The 22317-nt window shown below is 38.9% G+C and overlaps 1 protein-coding gene across 3 annotated transcripts; it reads left to right on the top strand.

Moving 5' to 3' along the window:
* The first annotated feature begins 46 nt into the window (after positions 1-46).
* On the top strand, positions 47-18917 carry LOC117960930 (glutamic acid-rich protein-like). 3 transcript variants are annotated; one of them, XR_004660266.1, is made up of 9 exons: positions 47-333; positions 11033-11178; positions 11889-12471; positions 12877-13522; positions 13905-13972; positions 14511-14607; positions 14702-14820; positions 17646-18313; positions 18419-18917. XR_004660266.1 is itself a non-coding variant. In XM_034899242.1 (8 exons), exons 1-8 carry the CDS (start codon positions 157-159, stop codon positions 18186-18188), a joined length of 2379 nt encoding a protein of 792 aa, XP_034755133.1. In that variant the 5' UTR covers positions 47-156; the 3' UTR covers positions 18189-18917. The 3 variants fall into 3 exon arrangements, 2 of the variants coding, with proteins under 2 accessions (XP_034755133.1, XP_034755134.1); XM_034899242.1 differs by having other exon boundaries at positions 17646-18917; XM_034899243.1 differs by having other exon boundaries at positions 49-333; positions 17649-18917.
* The last annotated feature ends 3400 nt before the right edge of the window (positions 18918-22317 follow it).

A 22317-nucleotide genomic window follows, 5' to 3' on the forward strand; every position in this document is an offset into this window, starting at 1 on the left:
TTTCCGGTGGCAGCCACAAGCGCTGCCGATGACCCTGTTTCTTTAACTGGTTGGCACTCCCCAATGTAAGTTGTGTCGCTTTGCGCGCAACTGTGTGAAAAATATACCACGTTTCCTTTTCACTAATGATACAGGAGTTAGCTTTCCCTCTTGAACATGTACCGCCCAGGTAAAACACCACAAGGACCGCCGCCGTTTGGACCTCCACCACCCCATGGCCCTCATTTCAGACTCCGAGGGCCTTGTAGTGGTCCTCCCCCTGGACACTTGCCATCTGGACCTCCGGATAGCCATTTTTTCCACAACAGGCCACCAAGAGGGCATTTCATCAGCGTACGTACCCAATAGGTTAATAACGTCAGCTCAGCTGGCTAAGTGTACTAGCTAACTAGCTAGCTTTACATGAGTCAGACGGGATTCAGACAAGGTGTTGCTAACAGAGCGTTATGCTAGCCAGGAGAGGTATGGTGCATTCGCGTGCTCCTCGGATAATCCCATATCCCTGGTTGGGATGTCGTTGTTTCGAATTTGTTTTCTGGAGCTTTTGTCGTAATGCGGAAACAACATGGACGCTACAAATACAATGTGTTTTGATTTATTGCTCAGAGAGTTTCAACAACTGTTAATAGCAGTTTCCAGTATTCATTTTCAGTTTGTTTTGCTAGTATAGCTTCATTGCGCCGCGGAAGGTCTACACCTTCCACGCAACATTCCTGCATAGGAGAAAACGTGCTTTGTTTTTTAAATTTCTTTAAACCACCCAATGGTTTTCGGCCTGGTGCAGCAACGGTGCCACTACAAGATGGAAATTGTTCTGGTGGAACATGTGCCTATTAAAAAGTTGTTTGTCGTGCAAGAGAAACTCGGATTCAGCAGTCGAGCTAGCTTTCTCGATTTACCCATAGTCAGTTAAAGAAGTGGACCAACAGATTCCGTTGTTCTGGACGGAGACCAGTGAAGGAAAATAGACGCACTATTCCGGCGTTACTGCGCTGCCTCCAACTGAGTTGGACGACGTAGTTGTGACGTGAGCAACCTCTCTGAAAGTTGTAGGGCTGAATCCCATTTTTCTACCTTACCCTTACCCCTACCCCTTGGCCCTTGAAACAAGGGGGTTTTAAGGAGTAAGGTCTAGTGGTGAAAACATACCCCTATGAAATGGGACACCACTTGGTTACATCACCAGTACAGTATTGATCACAAACTTCCAAGATGCCCTATTTATCTGTTGATTGTGTGGGTTTTCACAACAGTGTCATATGCATTACTATATTTATATATTTTATAGTTTAGGTGATGTAAGTCGAAACTGTCTGCGAGCTTCTCCTGGCAATACAATGATTTGTTGACTACGCAACGGCAAGTTGCGTGGTTATGACACAGTCGTTAGCCTAAATAAAAATGTATTTTAAAAAAACAATCGTTAGCCTATTTTTACAAAAAACGTCTGCTACGGAGCCATAACGTGAGCTATAAGGTAATGGAAACTTTTATACATTGTTGTGTTTCTTTACAAATAAACGATGCACAAACAGTCTTAAAACTCTTCAGATGTAAAGTTATTCACTGTCAAAGTGGCGCCAAAAGGAATGGCGGTCAATTGGATGCTAACTGCAGGTGTGGCTTTGTATCATTAAAATGGCGCCATGGGAGATACGCTTAGAGAGGAGAGGCTTACCCCTTTGGATTTACCCTGCAGAGATCTGAGGAACAGTACGTCTATATCCTCAATGTTCCACTTCCGGAATTGCTCCGGTTCCAAAGGAAATTCCACCGGATGCATGTCTTTTTGCAGATGTCTGTTTTTTTTCCTCCACTTTCTTAATGTTGGAATTTTAAACTCCAGTGGATTTATGAGGACTTTGGTTAACTGCTCCTCAGACTTCTGCATGAAAATTGAGACAGGTAGCTAGACAATCTGTCCAATCTGAGTTTTCTCACACACAACTAAAACACCTTTGAAAATAACTAACTCCAGTGAAATTACTTTAAAGTTAGTGCGGACTTGAATAGGAATGTATTTAGAGCCGATTCCGGTTCCCGACCCGGGCCCAGGTGTGTCTGTTTAAACAAAGAAGGAGACAACCTCTCTCTTTTGATGCTTTATTACAATCAATCATCAGTGTAAACATGGGCATGGGTAGCTCTGCTATGGCTGTTTGTGTGGTAATAAAATAAATAAATAAAATTGTAAAGGCTACCATACACAGTGCATAGGAATCATATACAGTATGCTAGTAAATAATAATAATAAACCCACTATTAATTACATTATCTTAATGAGCAAGAAAGTTCAACAATCAACATTATATCTAATCGACAGCCAGGTGTAACCCAGCTAACAGGTGAGAACACAGACAAGCTAACTTTTAAATGTGCCAGAACTACAGACCAATAAAACAGGCTTAAATGATCTGACAACATAAGTTATATGACTTACAGTTCTGAAAGACGCCCACAATCTCAACTGGTTATCCTCTGAACAGCTAGTCTCTTTTTCTTTTATCTCACTTTTTTTCTCCGTGGGCCCTGCGCGCCCGCTCGCAGTGTGAGGTACGTGTCCGCGATTTTCTCCTACATGTAGTCACAATCACACCTGATAGACAACCTTTTATACAAATCTCGAGTACCAAGCCAATTTTGTAAAATGCAAACAGCAGAAAAGTACCGATATTCTAGGTAGGGCTGCACGATTATGGCCAAAATGATAATCACAATTATTTTGATCAAAATTTTGATCGTGATTATTCTCACGATTATTTGTTGATTTTAACCAAAACAAATTTTATCGTTGCATAGGCTATTTATAACTGCGAGAGGGAGTGTGATGGACGCTACTCACAGAGAGACGGCTGACTCATTATGAACGGGTCCAGCACGGGTCGAACAACGGCGGATACACACGTCGTGTGTATGAAAGGTCTGTATCTTGACTGCGCTGCATTTTTATTAACTATGATATTCTCGCAATGGGTCACATCTCTGGTCCAGGTCCAGCAGCTCCGTCTCACACGCTATCACTCTACCAACTGAAGTTAGTTGCATTCAATAACTTCTCCTGTGTTCTTCGCCGTGGCGGACGCAATAGTAGAGTTACCCGCGGAAACACTGGTACAAATACAGGTTTGCCCCTTATACTTAACAATATACAGCTGTGTTAATAACAATTAGAACTGGGGACAAATGTCAGAAGTGTGGACCAGCGCCGCTGTGTGGCGGGGCGCGGAGATTAAGAGGAGAGAGAGTAAGAGGAGAGATTCAACACTACTAGCACTGGTCACTGCTGTTGTCTGAAAAACAGACGGGACAAAATGTTGGGTTTGCTGGTAAACTGGTAAACCTTAAGACCGACGTATAACCGACTGCTATCTGTTGAGTTTTCCTCCCGTTACTCTGTCCTCTGGGACTGTCTACATCTAGAAACTAAGCTACACGGGGTGCAGTGAACAACTCTGACTGGCACCTGATCTGACAGGGGTTATGGATCGGTAGATTGGCTTTGCAAAAAAAAACGGAGCGTTCCATGAAATGACTCATTAAATAAATGAATCGCTCGACCACGCAAATTTGATCGTGGGAAGTCCAAATCGTGATTGCGAATAAAATTTGATTAATTGTGCAGCCCTAATTCTAGGGCTGTAATCAACCAAAGAAAATCTTGGTCGACTAAAGTCATGAAATTTCGACTAAAAATCGACTGAGGGGGTTGGAGGGGCAGAAAAAAAAGCTTTAGATTTATTAACTGTAGGCTATTTGCAGTATATTAAATAGTTTTTTGACCTAATTATTTTTGCATTGAAATGACACTCATCTGTCGGTTCTGACAGCGCTGCATCAACGCGCTGTGCATGTCCTCGAACGGAGGAAGTGTGGTGTGGCGTGCTGACGCTGTATTTTAACAAGTTCTTAAAACCTCAGCCCGCCACAACAGCAATGAGCCTCATATCCTAGGCAGTAAGGTCGACAATTCCTTCCGTGATATTATTTTTGCGTTTGGATGGTAGAGGCTTAACATCCAGCGGGGTCTGTATGGGTCTGGGAAACGCTACCGTAGTTGCGGGTGGGTGCGCCAGTTGTTATAAAACGATTATTAGACAATGAAATAAGCCAATTCTGATATGTTCATATAGCCTACTCCAAACAGACAGGGCAACCTAACGCAGAAAAGTTAGCTTACCGTTTTTAGGTGATATGCCATGTCTGTAGTCGAGCTGCGGTATGCAAACTGCTGCTTGAAAATTTTTGCATTCAACTTTTTTCTGTTATCTATTTTTGTAAAATGCTGCCACACTGGCGATGTCTGAGATATGGTTGAGGAGGACTGACTGTAAATTAAACACTCACAATTAAATAAATATTCATCAAACCACTAAAACAAAGCTTTCTAGTTCTTTCTTCAATCAGTCCCCAGTGGGTTGGGCTAATCCAAAAAAGTGAAAAAAAAGGGGGGAGTTCTAAAGACAGACTGTTACCTGTGAAACAGGGATGCTCTGAAAACACCCCCATTAGCAATAAGTGCTTTCCACCTGATGAAATTAAAACGGCAAAAAATCAACAAATCAGAATTTTGGTCGAGCCAGAACGTATCGACCAATAAATCGACTAGTTGACTGGGAGATTACAGCCCTACAATATTTGTGTTAAATGTAAGTAGTTGCCAAAAAAATATAGTAATAAATATATAGTAAACTAACAAAGTTTTTGTACTTTTTTACTTCCCATCTCTGGATTGCGCCTCTCTGCTTGCAATGGTTAACAAGAAACATGTATCCTCTTCATTATCTCAAGCTTTTTGTCAACAAAGTCTTCCACAAACTCTTGCCTTGCATCTATTGATTTTGTCGTTGCCTCAATGGTAAAGTGGACAAAACTTACACAACAGTTGTTGTCCAGACTCATAGTAGTCATTGGGGTATTGTTCAGCCCGGTACTCAGCCGTCAGTTGAAAGTTTCTTTATTTTAATTAATTGCCACCATTGGCTTATCAGGAGCCACTCACTTCAACATTACATTTATTATAATTCCGTGCGATTCCACATTTATAAGAGAATTGTGTTTTCATATGATTCTGTCCGCATCACGGAAATCATAGGGCCAAGAAGCAGAAGAGAAGAAGAGAGCAACAAGTTAGCGGACTGCCAAGTCGCTCAGCTGCCAAACTGCTGTGCTGCAATGTTTTTCCAGGGGTACATTTAGCTAAGCAGGTTAGTGCTTAGCTAACGTTATCAGTAGCTAAGTTTCCATCCACTTGTCAGTCAAATTATCTGAACAACTCATGTGTTTCCATCCAACGGCTTTAAAGCGAATAAAAACTTGTGCGTAATGACGTCACGTGCTGTTTTACAATCAAATTGGTGTATCCAATGGTGTTTTCATCCATTTTCACACTGAATCGCACAACATTCAAGCAAACAGTTGCAAACAAAGTTTTTCTAGACAAAATGGATTGCGCTGTCTATAATCAAATGATCAATATTGCCATGCGTGCAAACAGAGTGGAAATACTGGGCGGAAATGAACTAAAACTTCTTTGTTTTGTGGCGGGTTACAACAATAAAATGACCTAAAACGTAATCACATTTAATTATTTATTTGGCAAATAACGTTATAAAAATCTGATAAGACAAACGTATTTCCTTTCAGACGATATTCATGAAATTCCATTGAATTTTACTGTTTCCATGAGGCATTTTAAATTTGATATCACTTAATTTGGATAAAAACGTGGACGGAAACATAGCTACTATCAAATATGGCTGTTAATAACATGGCTGTTATTGTAGGTAGATAATGTCCGCTACGCAGATTTTCCACTGGGTGCGTGCATCTGTGCTGCGTGCATCTGTGCTGCGTATCAGCTGCGCTGCAGTTTTTTACCGTCCTCCGTCACACGCCATACCACACTGGGAGCGTCACAAAAGGGGGCGTCTTACCTGCACAACTCTCTTCAATACTTGAAAGAACAATCACTTGTTTATTAAGGTAGTATCTACCTTTCACCTTTCCCTCTACCTTAATCTCCATGCCTTCTCTTTTCTGGCAATGTTCTTTTACAAAAAGGATCTTTGGTGTGTACCAGGGCTGTAGTGCTCGAGTCCGGTCTTGGACTCGAGACCGTTTTTCTATGGACTCGGACTTGTCTCGGACTCGATAGTATTTGGACTCAGACTTGTATCGGACTTGGCCACTGGTCTTGCCCAATATGACTTTTGGTCTCGACCGAGTCCAGGTGTCTTTATTATGTTGATGATAATATTGGAGGGAAAGGGAAACACAGTCCAGGTGGGGATATTGTTCGGCTTTTTACAAGTTCAGACAGCTAACGTTAGCTAACGCTACGCCGGTGTTTGCTAACGTTAGCGCAACAGCGTTAGCCTAGCTTACTAACGCTAGGTAAATATTACGGCTACCTTCAGAGTTTCCTATAGCTGCATCCACGTTGTCAACATAAGACCTGTGGCATTAGTTTGAGCCATCCTTGTATCACATGAAGTAAGCTTTGTGTCTACGAGAAGGGTGGGTTTTGTTAAGTTATAAAAAAGCTAACTGGCTGTAGTCTGCCCGTTTGTATGCTAGCGGACATTAGCTAACGTTGCAGAGGTGTGTGTGTGTATGTATGTATATATGTGTGTGTGTGTGTGTGTGTGTGTGTGTCTGTGTGTTTTAACGAACATATGTTAAATTACACGCTGTTCATTGTTGTTTAACCAAACTTTTTTTTCTGAAAATACATGTCTTTCCTATTAACCCACGTCCAGATAACCCTAGTGTGTACTATGTTTTTCCATCTTCAAGAAGAAACTTTCGTCATCCATGGTGTTGTTGAGGAGACATATACAATATTGGGGGTGTTTTTTGGTACCTGGCGCGTCTCTTTTAGGACTGCACAATTAAACAAATTTTAATCTCGATCATTTTTTTGGCTTCCCACGATCAAATTTGCGTACCATTTTCTGATCATGAGCCGGTCAGAGTTGTTCCCTGCACTGCGCAGATTAGTTTCTAGATGTAGACAGTCGCAAAGGACAGAGTAACGTGAGGAAAATTCAACAGATAACAATTGGTCATACGTTGGTCTTAAAGTTTACCAGTTTACTGGTAAACACAACATTTTCTCCCGTCTGTGTTGTTTTTCAGACGACAGCAGTGACCAGTGCTAGTTGGTGTCTGTTAGTTCACAGGGCTCTAGGGCGTGAGTTATATTTTTCCTCTAGGCCGCATCCGCTGCCTATCCACAAGTGAAGCAATGTTGTTTTATATCGATATGGTTTAATTTTACGTTACATGACCCATTTCTTCTGTAAAGCCGTGCCTATGTGTGTAGATCTCTCCTCTTACTCTCAGTGCAGCCCCGCCCCCATTCACTCACACAGGCTCCCAAGCAACAGAGACAGAGCGGCGACAGCGCCGGTGTCATGCTTCTGACATTTGTTCAAAGTTTTGTTATTAAAACATCTGTGTAGCATACCCTCCTAAAGATGGTCTGACGCTTTTCTGATGATTTTAAGTTTATTGAGAAACCCTAAACCAATGTAAGAGCTGGTTACAAAAAGAAACACTTCCTCTCTCTCTCCCTAGTTCTTTTGATCAGTTATTGTTGAGAACAAATGAAGGAGCTTTTACTGAGATACATTTAAAAAAAATATATATATATATATATATATATATATATATATATATATATATATATCCTAGGCTATTTATTTTTAGATAATTTTCATTTACGTGTTACAGCTGTATGTATGTATGTATGTATGTATGTATGTATGTATGTACAACATACAACTTCAACATAAGAGGAATGTAGCACAATGGATGTGAAAGCAGTTATAAATAGCCTATGTGACTATAAAATTTGTTTTAGTTAAAATCAACAAATAATCGTGATCACAATATTGATCAAAATAATCGTGATTATCATTTTGCCCATAATCGTGCAGCCCTAGTCTCTTTAGACTTGTCGTATGGCCATGAGTGCTCACAGGGTCCACATAACTAATTCTTATGCAACTTTATCTAAGTATCCTGGCTATTGTCTACAAATTTTTCCAATTTTTGCTTACTGCAGAAGTCATTTCAGTTGGTTGAGGACAAACCGTGCGGTCAAGTATTTCAGTACAGTACGGATAAGCCACATCTATTGGCTACAGTTGACCTGGCAGTATAATGTACTGGCTTCACATCTAAATGGGTAAGTCAATAAAAGCAATTTTAAATGTACTTTTTAAAGAAAAATAGAGTAGGTTGTTGCCGCATATTAGATATATTTAAACATGAATTCAACCTAAGACTTTTCTAATTTTTAATAAATGTGATTATAAAGTTTTATGGTAAGACTATTGTAAAATTAAGTTTTTGCTTCTATATTGTGTGATTTATGTAGTATAAATGATGATATTGTGATACATATTTTTAATCTATTTGTGGTCACATATTTTTAATAGACAATGTCCTTTGCATTGCTTCCCATATTTTGCAGTAAAAATATTAGGAATCAAGGATTGGCAGAGCCATTGGGCCCACGTGAAAGGTTCCCCCAGCATTTATAATTACAGTAGCTGTAAAGTACCGAAGAAAGAACACTACTGATTTACTATCATTTCAAATGTATTTAATATTATTTGTATGCCACTTTGGACAAAAGCATGGGCCAAATGGTTTAACTTTTGATGGCTTTCTTTGTTTTTTTCAGACCACATAGTGTTGTGCATAATCAGTAACACTTAATGTTTATTCTTAAGTACAAATTGATCATTTCCAAACTTTGCCTGGAAATGATTGCATTACATCGCATCTCCTCAAGGTACGGCGTAGCAATGCCTGATCTTATCTCTCGTTTTAACCAGTCCCTCCAGGATTTTGCTGCCTTTTTTAGACTGTTGCAGCCCAAAATGCCTGATTTTGCGGGAGCTTTTGTACAAAAAATTGTGATGAAAGTTACTGTCTTTTGTATCTTTATTTACTGACAAGAGGAACTGCATGACCATTCCCACCTTAACCCTTGTGTGGTGTTTTGGTCTGTTTTCAATGTTTGCTAAAAGAAAATGTGGTCAAAATAGCCTCTGCATTAGGTTTGCTGGTCAATGAAATATCATTGAACTATCAATACCTTGTGTTGGCTAAAAAGGCACAAATAAAACAGCACAGTACACGTTTTTAAAACCATTATCTAGAAACTAAAGTAGAGCTTATCAGGGTACATAATATTGATTGAATATATTTACACAGATGAAATAAGGGTTTCACTTTTGCACATCAAATTGACAATATCATGTCTCACATAGTATGCTTTTTCAGTTATTTCCTTTACTGTCTATTAGCCTGTGATAATCTTCATGTTGCCATAATTTAATTTAATAATAGTGGTGGTAATAAATATATAAGTTATAAGAAAACCTGTTTGCTGTCATTCTTTAAGCTGGTCCAATTTATTTTTTCTGTTCCCTGGTTTCAGCAACATGCTACACATTGTACTACCACCATCCCTTTACTACTGTTATTAATGAGATAATGCTAACTTGTCATGCTTATCAAGCTGGAAAACGAGTAAACACCAGCACTTGGAAGAGTTACTGGAGGGGCGTTACAATCCTCACTTCAAAACGGAACGAAAGTAGGATTCTGTAGTGACTCACCGTGCTGTTGAACACTCTTCCTGCTCATCAAGGACTCCAACATGTTTACGTTTTAGGTGCTGAATCATCACGTGGTTCTCCCGTGCCATTAGAGATGGCAAAAGTACTCACTTGCTGTACTGAAGTAGAAGTACAGATAATTGTGTTAAAAAAATACTGATTGCCCTAGTGTTATTTTTTTTTAGTTGATTTTCCGTCTGTTGCCCATGTTATTTGATGCAAGATGCAGCTGAATAGTAGAATGCAATATGACTCCTTGGGTAGTTTTTAATCGTACTATAAACAAGACTTGAACTTCTCTTTACTGATCCTTTTGGGATAACTCCAGCAGCAGATTTCAGCAGCTTACAAAACACTTAGATAGAAAATAAAGAGGTATAAAAAATACATCATAGAAAAAAACAGTATAAACATAACAAACTTTATGCTAAATGTTGGGAAGTTGGGATATTGTGTTAAATGTAAATAAAAACAGAATACAATGATTTGCAAATCATTTAGATGGACTGACACAAAGTGGAAAAGTGTGCTGTGGTCTGACGAGTCCACATTTCAAGTAGTTTTTGGAAATCATGGATGTCATGTCCAGGCCAAAGATGAAAAGGACCATCCAGGATGTTACAGCGCTAATTTGAAAAAGCAGCTTTTGTGACAGTATGGAGGTGTGTTAGTGCCCATGGACCTGGTAACTTGCACATCTTTGAAGGCACCATTAATGGTGAAAGGTACATACAGGCCTTCCAAACAATGTCTTTTTTCAAGGATGTCCCTGCTTATTTCAGCAAAACAATGCCAGATTCTGCACGTGTTACAACAGCGTGGCTTTGTAATAAAAGACTGCAGGTACAAGACTTGCATGCCGGCAGTCCAGACCTGTCTCCCATTGAAAATGATTGGAACATTATGAAGCACAAAATATGACAATAGACTCCTGAGCAACTGAAGTTGTACATCAAGCAAGAATGGGAACTAATTCACCTACAACAATTATTGGTCTCAGATCCCAAATGCTTATTGAGTGTTGCTAAAAGGAAAGATGATGTAACACAGTGGTAAATATGGCCCGGTCCGGGCTTTTTTGGAACGTGTTGCAGGCATCAAGTTCAGAATGATTGAATATTTGAAAAAAAAACATCATCAGAAAAAGTTCATCAGTTTGAACATTAAATATCTTGTCTTAGTAGTATATTCAATTGAATATAGATTGAAAAGGATTTGCAAATCATTGTATCTGATTTTATTTACGTTTTACACAATGCCCCAACTTCATTGGAATTGTGGTTTGTACAACTGGTCCCTTTGATTTACAAGTTATTCATAATTTATAAATTAAATCAAGTATCTTCTTGCAAGTCTATGTTGTACAACACTATAACATAAATTCTAAATACTCTCAGCCCCACTGTAGCAACTTCTCCATAGACCGTAGTACAATCATTGGTTTGGGAGGCAGCCAGCAGATCGTCCCTCCTGCACAACCACCGCACATTCAGGTCCCACAGTGGAATCCCACTCCTGTGCAACATCATTCTCCTGACAGTAGGTATGTTGGTTTGTGTTGAAGCTGCAAAAGTTCACTTTTAAAATAAGTTGTAAGTTTTGCTGAAACTGTCACTTTATCCTAACAGTAATCTATCTGCCTCCCCCTAGTGGTCCTAATGGCATCTGCAAGTTTCCACCAAAGCCGTAGGAAAACAACCAATCAGAGTATAGGAGCTGCTAACGCAGTGTCAATTGCTGCACGTTAACTGTCATAAAACCCTGATCAAAAACAAATCAAGATTGTATTACCGCATTGCCTAATTCTCACCTCAAATGTTTCCAGAAACATATTTTACTGTATTGATTTGCTGTAAAAAAAAACAACACTGTAAAAAAAGAACATTTGTGATCTAGCTGCCGTTTTGAAAGCAGTTTAGCTAAAACCAAGCACCGCTGGCCGGAGCAGCCTTTCTGATTTTACAAATACAAAAAACATTTGGGGCAAGAAATGGGAAATGCAAGAATCTTGATTTGTATTTGATCAGGTCTGCCTAGTTTTCTTTTATTATTCATGCCATTAGGAGCACCAGGCAGAGGTAGAGGAAGGTGATTATGATTATATTTTATTTTGTACAGATCATCTGTCTTATGTACTACCATGAGGATATAGTGACAGTTTGAGCAAATATGTGTAGATGTATATTTATTATGTATATATATTAGATGTATATTTTGAATTTGCTGTCATTTGAAACACATGCTGCTTTTCAGTGACCGAGCTGGTGAGGAATTCCTGAGATGCATTGCAGCCAACAAGCCTCTCCCAGACTATCTCAAAGGGAACATGGCATACAACCTGGCTGACGCTTTTAAGTCAGCTAATGTCCTGAAAGAAGCAGTCAAGTCAGACCCTGAGTTCCACAAGCATGTGACCAGGAGCGAAAGCCGTAGTCAAAGCCGTGGGAAATCTCGAGCCAAGAGCCGAGCGAGGAGCAAAAGCCGAGCGAGAAGCAAAAGCCGAGCGAGAAGCAAAAGCCAAGCACCCAGCAAAAGCAGAGCGAGAAGCAAAAGCAGAGCAAGAAGCAGAAGCAGGGCTCGCAGTAGGAGCCGAAGCAAGAAAAATCATGTACGGAGCAAGAGCCGGATCAGGAGCTCCACGTCACGAAGCAGCAGTAGTGAAAAGAGCTATGTTAAAGACAAAAAGAGAAAGATGAGCCACAACTCCACCAGCAGTGTTGGCAGCAGTAAATATCTGATAGGGAATAGTCTGCTAGAAGGACTAAAGCTGGTCATGAACAGCAAAGAACTGGAAGAGCGGTTGCCCACCCTCAAAGATGCCATCCTCACTATTAAGGTAGTACTTATCATCCATTATCCAAAATGTATTGTTTTGTCAGTATCAGCGCGAATCTGCACAAAAAGTGTAAATTATGACTACTAGCGTGTAAACCATACACAGAAGTATATCTACTGTTTTCTTTTTTTAAATAATCTGGCGGTACAAAGTTTTTGTTGTTATTTTTTTGCTTATCGCCTACTTTGTGTAACTTGATTTAAAAACATGATGCCTCAGCTCTTAGTGGTTGGGATGATAGTGATGGTCTGCCACAGACTAAAATTGCAGGTAGCGTGTGGGTTCCATGCATCTCCTGAGTTTTAAATTAGACTAAAGCTGACCTGCAAATACTTTATTGCATGTATGAACACTGGCAGTTAAATCGGTTAAATGTATTTCATTGTTATGAACTCTTTTGTACAGGCCTCAGACTACAGCAAAAAAAAGGAGGATGTACCTGATGAGCACAGACATCAGCAACAACATGACCCTAATGAGAATTCAACATTGCTAGAAAATGACAGTGTACTCCTTCCCCATGACAGAGTAGGCAGTGACTTCTCTTGGCTCCAGGCGCAAAGTAAGGAGGACCCAGCAGTCCTGAAAGCCGATGAGCTTGAAGATGAAGACTCATTCTTGTATGGAAATGAAGATACTGGAAGAAAACAAGCCAATAAAACCTCTACTTCACTACTTACAGCATTTTCCCAGATTGGAGAACATGCCAAACTACAGGAAATGGATAGTTCAGCCAGTCACCAACATCATCAAAACAAGTCCATATTTAGTAACTTTGGGGATTTGCTTGACCTGAAGCAACCCCTTCAAATAACTTCCTCGAGCGTAGCCTCTGGCAATCTGGACAGCAGTGAGGGTGAGAAGATCAAGAACATATTAAAAAGTCTGGGCACAACAGACATTAGCGAGTTTATGATTAAGATGCAAAGCCAAAAGGAGGGGATGCAGCTTGCTCTTGCATGTTCAAGTTCAGAGCGAACAGCAGCAAGCCTAGCACTGAGTAACCCGAATGTACGTCATGCTCTGGAGTCTTTACAGTTGCTGATAAAAGGTGAGAGTCCTTTATTTAATAAAGTCAAAGATTTTTCTTAATATTTTATAATTACTTACTGTACTTTCATACTGAAATCAACTTTGTTGATTGAGTTTATTTTGATTAATTTTGGTCATGCCAGGGGTTTTAACTGTATGTTAAAAATGTGTGCTTACAAATATTTTCATAGGCATGTTCATTTAGAATCATAAGATGTCAACTTAATATTGGATCTGTTTCTCTCCAGTTGTCAAGGATAAGATTTTGTGACAGCTGAACGTGAAGGTGTACCCAATAAGTTGGAATCTGATACCACCTGGCTTGATGAATTATCCTCTTTGTTCTTAATGATTTAATGCTTTCTGTGTAAAATACATAATTATGTTGTTTCTTTTTTAAGCAACAAAAGAGAAGCGGGAAAAAAGTGATGGCAGTGGCACATCTCAGACATTGTCTGATAAACACAAGGTAATGGATTTCCAAGCTGACTACTCAACATTTAGGGACTTTGTTATTTATTTAAGGAGCCACTGGAGGAGTTTTGGGATATCTTGTCAAAATAGACTTGACCCTCCCTTCGCCAGCATATAATATTCAAGGACCCTCCAAAATGATTGGGGGGAAAAGGCATGACCCTCCCCAACACTTGATTGATACCCTCTGGTTTGCGCTTGGCAAAGCCATTAGCCATTGTTTTTACAACCATGACACACAACTTAACCACTGCTTTCTCATGGAAACTAAATCCAAACTTACTACATTACTTCAAATACTGAGTAAGTCCTCTAGTAAACTACAAATCACATGAAAAAATAAAATAAAACATTCAGACCATTTAACAAAGCACTATGTGTAATAACAAATTCAACACATGAAGTGGTGCTACGGACTCATCACTAGGCTTTTTCAGTCATTTTATATTTTAGCATATAGGTATCACATTCGCTCTAGAATCTTTGCTACTGCCCTCTAGAAGCCCTCTACTGCCCTCTCTTTTGTTTCCCAGGCAGGTGATGATGAGGAAAGGAAGAAAGAGAAACTAGCCAGAACGAAAAAAATGGAATCATTGATGAAAGAACTGGAAGGATTGTTGAAACAGGATGGTAAAGCGGTTTCTTTATTGACAATATCATGCTTCCTGTTGAGTTTAGTATCTTCCACACGCTATGCTTCACTGCCTTTCTTGTCCCTTTGCAGGATTAAGTTTTCTGACACCAGTAATCGGGTTTTACTGCCAGAAATGTGAGGAGTTCATTGGAGATTTGAATAGTGCTGAAAACCATGCAGCCATCCACCGCCACGGCTACTCTAGCAGTGTAAGTCCTTTTTACCGCTGTGTGGTGATATTTTATATTTTCAGTCAACAAATCCCATGAAAAGGCCAAAACCAACAATAATGTGGTCTTACTAACACTTATTGAATTAAGGGTGTGCCAAATAATGCCGGTAACATTTTAAAGGATAAAGATACATACATACAGTACTGTGCAAAGGTTTTAGGCAGGTATGAACAAATGCTGTAAACTAAGAATGCTTTAAAAAATGGAAGTATTGAAACGCCCATATTATGCTCATTTTTAGGTTCATTATTGTATTTTGAGGTTGTACTAGAATAGGTTTACATGGTTTTATTTTCAAAAACCACCATATTTTTGTTGTTTGTTGTTAAAAGTTATCTTGAGACAGATAGAGTAGGTCTAGACCACACTCTATAATTTACAAAACTCTAACAATTCTAGTAATTCCCCCAAGAGCAAGAAACTAGTGTGTGTGACAGTTAGGAGGTAAAACTCCCTTCTTTTAGGAAGAAACCTCGGACAGACCAAGGTAGGTGTGTCTGATGGTGCCGGTTGGGGGTGTGATACACAATGGTAATTATAGTCACAATAAAGATAATGGAACAGTGACTACAAATGGTAGTCATAGTAGTTCATGTCATAGCAGGGCACTACAGGGAGTTACAAGGTGTAATGTGGCAGAGCAAATGCAGCATTTGGGGCGGCTGTGGCTCAGTGGTAGTGTAGCCTGCCAATCGGAAGGTTGATGGTTCGATCCCCGCCCCTGCAGTCATTGTCGAAGTGTCCTTGGGCAAGACACTGAACCCCGAGTTGCCCCCGGTGCTGCGCATCGGAGTGTGAATGTGTGTGAATGTTTATCTGATGAGCAGGTGGCACCTTGTACGGCAGCCCCGGCCACAGTGTATGAATGTGTGTGAATGGTGAATGTTTCCTGTAGATGTAAAAGCGCTTTGAGCAGTTGTTAAGACTGGAAAAGCGCTATATAAATACAGTACATTTACATTTGCATTTTATTGCATGACATGAGTATTTGATTCATCAGAAAAGCAGAACTTAATATTTGGTACAGGAACCTTTGTTTGCAATTGCAGAGATCATACATACAGCTGGGCAATACGGACTCTCAGCTCCCTCCAAAGATTTTCTATTGGGTTCAGGTCTGGAGACTGGCTAGGCCACTCCAGGACCTTGAGGTGCTTCTTACAAAGCCACTCCTTAGTTGTCCTCGCTGTGTGTTTTGGATTGTTGTCATGCTGGAAGGCACGTCATGCAATAAAATACAAATTAATTATTTAAAAATCATACATGTGATTTTGTCAATTTTTGTTTTAGATTCTGTCTCTCACAGTTGAAGTGTACCTATGACAAAAAAATTACAATTTTGTTACCGTATCACAACAACAGACGCGCAATCCTTGCGTTTTTTATTTTATTTCCCGTTTCCTGACATACCCTTTCCCTGGAATTGGGAAATAGTCTTGATCAGATTAACCCCTAGTCTGTCTGCTTTGAAGTAGTGTGGCCATAGACAAAGATTTTAACCTCTTATCATTTATTACTCAATTTTGTATCCTTCACCACTTTCTCACTTTATCAGCTATTTATACTGCTAAAGCTGCTTTTCATGCACATTCAACTTTAAAATGTTCCACATCTTTCATTCATTATGAGTTTAATGCAGCTTGTGAATTCTAAGGTACTTTTTGAAAATCTGATTTCCTCTTTTGACCCATTTGCCATTTTACCAACTTTATTCATTAAACTTTTAGCTACGTCTTTATCTAAATTAAAGCCGACAATTCAGTTTAGCTTCAGTTTTAACAAAAACGTTAATACAGTATTGGAATATTTAACATTCATATTAATAAGAACTTCAATTTCCACTTTTTCCTACAACTTCACCTTAAACACTGAAGCCAGCATTGTAGTGTAGTTACAAACCTTTAGAAAAACCTTAATAATCCACTTTTGTTTCATACATTATTGGTACTATTCAACATTTCAGTGAAATTCATGTTAATTAAAACAATTCCCAGTTTTTAAATTCCTCACTACTTTACCATCTAATGCATTTATGCATTTATCCAGTTTAGCTTTACCAATTTAGCTTTTCAGCTTTTAGTCATATTTTCTGCAGGAAATGCAGTTTCTAGTTAGCTATATTCACCACAATCTTGGTCATACCAGACCATTTAGGCTTTAGCAGTAAAGCCCCTGAGTGTATTGAAGTAAGCACGGGTGTGTTTAATTGCTTATCATTTTGTTTAATAAAGATTGTGTTAATTGTTTAATTAGTAATTTGAGGGAGAATTTTCAGTTGCTCTGCACATGGATTTGGTAAATTGACAAGTAAAAATGATTAGATTTTTTTCCCAACTAAATAGCTTTTTCTTTACTTTCAGGACAAACTTTAAATTTCAGACCCATCACATTATATGAAAAGCCAAATTTGTTGACCAGCATGTTGATACTACAGGGTTAAATGGCCACTTAAGTTGCAATCTTCAGAATCTTGGTTTTGAAATCTTGAAGACACCTGCGGTGAGAAACAGTAAATACATAATTATAACTGCAAGTGTGCTGTTGGTTCTCATTTCCTAGGGATCCAAACAGTGTTGCCTTATATTGATTTTTCCTGAGAATGTTGCCACAGACACCCAGTTCATAACACTGTAAATGCAAAGACTTTCATCTGTGGGCCATGGGCTTAATTCTGATTAGGTTACCTCATTTGGCAACAGATAGTGACTAATGTCTTAGAGATCATTCTCTTAAGGTAGCCATGAACTTATTGGTTTCTATGTCTCCATGCTGCAAAATTATTTTTTTAAATTTATTTTTAGCAGAAAATGCAGGTGGACAATCATTCTGGAGACAACAAGGGACACTCACGGCATGTTAGCAACAGCACTCAACAGCCACATACCTCAGACAGGAGAGATCCCAGGGACTACAGTTATGCTAGAGATTCCGGGGAATCACAGCGGAATCACAGAGACTACCAACGAGACTTGAGGCATGAAAAAGATCACAGAAGCAAACTCAAAGAAGACTGCAGAAGCCACAGGACGGGGCAGGACAACATCTCCTTGAAAGAGGAGATGAGGAAGGAGAGGATGCTCATAACAGTGTCCCGTGGACTGACACCTCAGAACCTTAAGGTAAACGAGGAGGTGAACAAGGAGCTGACAATTGGAAGCCACAGCAAAGTCAAAGTGGAAAACACAGACCGCAAGGACAAATCATCCAGGGGCAGCAGAGAAAAAGATGGCAAAGAAAAAGATGAAAGTAGTGATAGCGACGCCAAAGAAAAAACGCTGAAAGCAAAATCATCTAAAAAGAAGAAGAAGAAAAAGAAGGAGAAAAAGAAGAAGGATAAGTCGTAATTGTTGCATTATGTCTGTCACTTTCCATATTCATACTAGACGTATCCCTGGGATGGGGTTGGCAGCTTCTGGCTGCATAAAGTTTCTAAACTTAAAGATCCAAGTAATAAGTTATCATTACCCATTGTTTTTTTCTTTTTCTCTTTCCCCTTAGTCATTTTTTTTTTTTATTGGTTTGTTCAGAAGAAGGGGGAAGGCCTCAATGAGTGATTCATCATTGTGCTTAAAGGAACATACTGACATGTTAGGAAGTCAGGTGGTTTGCCGTAAGCCAAAAAATTCAAAAGGGAAGATTAATATAAATTAATTTTTTTTGCATCCAGTACAAAGACATGTCCTACCTAAAGTTAGAACAAAAGGCATCCTTGACTGATGTATAATTAATGCACAGAAATTAAATGATATTTTTTGGGCTGTGCATTTCTTTTGCTAAGTGGCTTCCAACAATTTTTTAGGTTTATATGGCATGCCGTAAGTAAGCCCTCACATCCTGGTTTTGTGTTTTACTCAGTGTTTTAATTATTTTTTTAAATTCACCTTTCTCAATACTATTACTACTGTGTACATATTTTTCAACGACTAACAGCATTGTAGTGTTAGAAATGGGATGTGTACTTTTTTTTTGCAGCTGAGTTTCCATTTTCTTTTTGTCTGTGTTTTTATTCAAAATACAAGATGATCCTGTGGTGACTTTTTAAATAAAGAATGTGTACAATTTAAAGAGTTAAATGTTATCATAATTCAGTGATCAGATTATACTTTATCTTTTTGCAGTTTGTTAGCCATAAGCAATTGCCCAAAAGGCAAAATTTTAATGGTGGGCAAAATACTTGACAGGTAGTTTGATATAAATTAATCTGCATTCGTGACTCTAGTAATGCTAAATTATGCTGCCATCATTATGTTCAGGAAACAAGTGTTTTCTTAATGTACCTCACATTAAGTCTATAAATGTAATTTCCACAAGTACAGTATTTCTGCAGCTTTGTCACAGTGTTCCTACTTGTTTATGAGAAGAAAAAAAAGGTACAATTTAGGCCTTTTTCCCAGGAGACATTTTGAATGGCCATAGTGGGGGGGGGAAATCTGTTCTTGTTATTCTTTTTTTTTTTCTTCTTTTTTTACCATCATTAAACAGTGAAACTATAGTTTAATTTCTCTAAACTCTTAACATAAAACTGAATTGTCAAAACTCTGCAAATGTCTTGTAAAATAAAACATGCAGTACTTCTCAACGTTCTCTTGTAAAACTTATTCCACTGAAACACTACACAGCTGTCCTATTTGTTTATTTAAGGGACAATGCACAATAACACCAGTCATACATGTAAAATGTAATTTTATGTAATTTATGAATAAAATTGCATAGTAATGGTTTCACATTTCTTTCATTTTATTTTTTTTCCCAAAATAGGTTACATTTTTTCGGACAAAGTATAAGGCTGTTGGCATATTCAGGGATGCAAACAATATCTGGCAAGCTTATATGACCATGAACAAAAAAGTGTATACATTACTTTTTTGACCTCACATCACATTTCTAGGTTACTTGGTTGTTTTACAGTACTCTAGCTGGACTTTGGCTGTATACATTCAGTTTGTTTGATGAATGACAACAGTTATAGAAATTGCTGGCTTCACACTTTCTTATCTGTTTTTCTAATTTTTTTCTTTGCACTGTGCAAAAGGGTGTTTTCTAATTCACATTATGTACAAGTTCTTACATTTATTCCGTGTAAAGCAAAGTGGCCAAGGTGAGTGTTGAAATCCAGGGCATACTGAAGAAAAGACTATATGAGATATACCCACAGTTGTGTTCAATATAATAGCAGTCCAACATCACTAACCTCATAAATCATCTTTTTGGGTAGAAGTGATATTTCTACGTGGCAAATAATTTACCAGTAAGTGTAGAGTCAAAGAAAACCAACATACCTAACAGTCATGATATGCATGCTGCTCTTTCTGTATAATTTACATCATAAATGCTGTTTCTGAGGCAGAACCCACTAATGCAGAGAAATTGTGGAATGTAGTTCAATCGTCATATTTTTTTGAACATCCTAATATTTGTTTTTCTTCATTTCTGTAAAGGTATAACACAAACTTGATCAATTTTGGTCATGTTTTGATTTTCAATTAAATTTTATTTGTAGTACCAGTTCATAAAGAGCGTTATCTCAAGACACTTTACATGTAGAGTAGGTCTAAACCACATAATTTATAAGGACCCAACAGTTATAGTAGTTCCCTCCACAGCAAGCAACAGTGGAGAGAAAAAAACTGCCTTTTAGAAAGAAACCTTGGACAGACCCATGCTCTTGGTAGGCGGTGTTGGATGTTCCGGTTGGGGTTGAAATGATGAGTGGCAATAACAGAAAAATAATGAAGGAGTGGCTTAAAAAATTGGCAGTAGGGTTTGTAGTTGTTCATGGCATAGCAGGGCACTGTGCGGCATTTCAAGGTCCAGCAGAGCGTAGCAAGATGTAACGGCATCGCAGGATGTGTAGCAGGACCACGGCGACAGCTGCAACCATGATTTTGATTAGGAATTGAATGTGCAGTGTTCCCAATGCATTAATATTATAAAATTAAAAGCTATTCTAAGATTTTTGAGCATTGTTCACTTTTTTACAAGCTGCTATTATTCTGAACACAACTGTACATCTTTTCACAGGAACAGAAAAAGTATAGGATGACACACAGTTAGGTTCGGAAATATTTGGACAGTGACACAATTTTCATAATGTTGGCCCTGTGCGCTAACACAAGGGATTTGAAAAGAATCGGTCGGATTAAAATCAGGTGATTGACTCTGCCATTGTAGAAGATTCCACTTCTTTGCCTTGAAAAACTCTTGAGTTGCTTTTGCAGTATGTGTTGGGTGATTTTCTATCTGTCGTGTGAAGCAACTTCCAATGAACTTTGTTAAATGTGGCTTAATATGAAGAAGGAGGTTCCTATAGACTTCAGAATTCAAGCGGCTGCTTTCATCTTCTGTCACATTATCAATAAACAGTAGTGACCCAGTGCCAATGGCAGCCATGCATGCCCATGCCATTACAGTGCCTCCACCATGTTTCATACATGATTTGGTGTGCTTTGGATCAAGAGCCGTCCCAAGCCTTCTACATACTTTTCTCTTACCATCTTTCGGGTACAGAAATACAGCTTCTAAATGAAAATGCCACACCTGAAATCAACTCCTGACCTAATATCTGCCTAATTAATAATGAAATATGAAGGAATAGCCCACATTTGGTCATGAAACAGCTTTGGACTCACTTGTCCAAGTACTTTAAATCCTATGAAATAAGGGGACTATCTATTAAAATGTTTACAATTCCTAAATCCTTCCTCCAATTTTTATGTAAACACACTCAAATTAAAGCTGACAGTCTTCACTACAATTTCTTAATGATTTCATTTCAAATCCATTGTGTTAGCGCACAGGGTCAAAATTATGCAAATTGTGTCACTGTCCAATATTTCTGAACCTAACTGTATAGGATGGGGAGCGATTGATCTGGTCAAGTCTGGCATTTAACGTATGGAAAGCAGCCTCCTGCTAGGCACGAAAAGGTGAATTCCTGTCTCCTACCCCCTGGTGTCTTAGGCTGAATCTCATTTCTCTCTTACCCCTACCCCTTACCCCTTCCCCTCGTTTTTGCGCGTTCACGCGGGACCTAGTGGTGTCCCAATAAGTTTTGTGATCGAGGGCTAAGGGGTGCATGGTCCTAGAAACCATAGACAGTGTAGGAAAAAATATAGGGAGAACCCGAGCATACTTGAAAACGAGGGGTAGGATATACATTGTGCAACAGGCAACAATGGCTGCCGCATTAAACAGAGAGACTCATAAATGTAAGTATTTTCGGCTTTTAAAACTAACTTTTTAAAAATCGCTAACTTGCAATGCTAATGCCAGGGCTGCCAACTCTCACGCATTGGCCGTGAGACACGCGCTTTTGACTGGTTTCACACGCTCACACGCCACACCCCCGATGTCTCACGCTGAAGTGTCAACCCGGTCGGTCAAATTTCTGAAAGATGAGTTTATTTATAGAACTACCTGTTGAGCCACTCGTGATCAACTAGTTGTGCTTTCAGAGACTGTGTGGGGGTTCAA

The sequence above is a fragment of the Etheostoma cragini genome, chromosome 17 (assembly GCF_013103735.1).
Source record: "Etheostoma cragini isolate CJK2018 chromosome 17, CSU_Ecrag_1.0, whole genome shotgun sequence".
Classification (NCBI taxonomy): Eukaryota; Metazoa; Chordata; class Actinopteri; order Perciformes; family Percidae; genus Etheostoma; species Etheostoma cragini.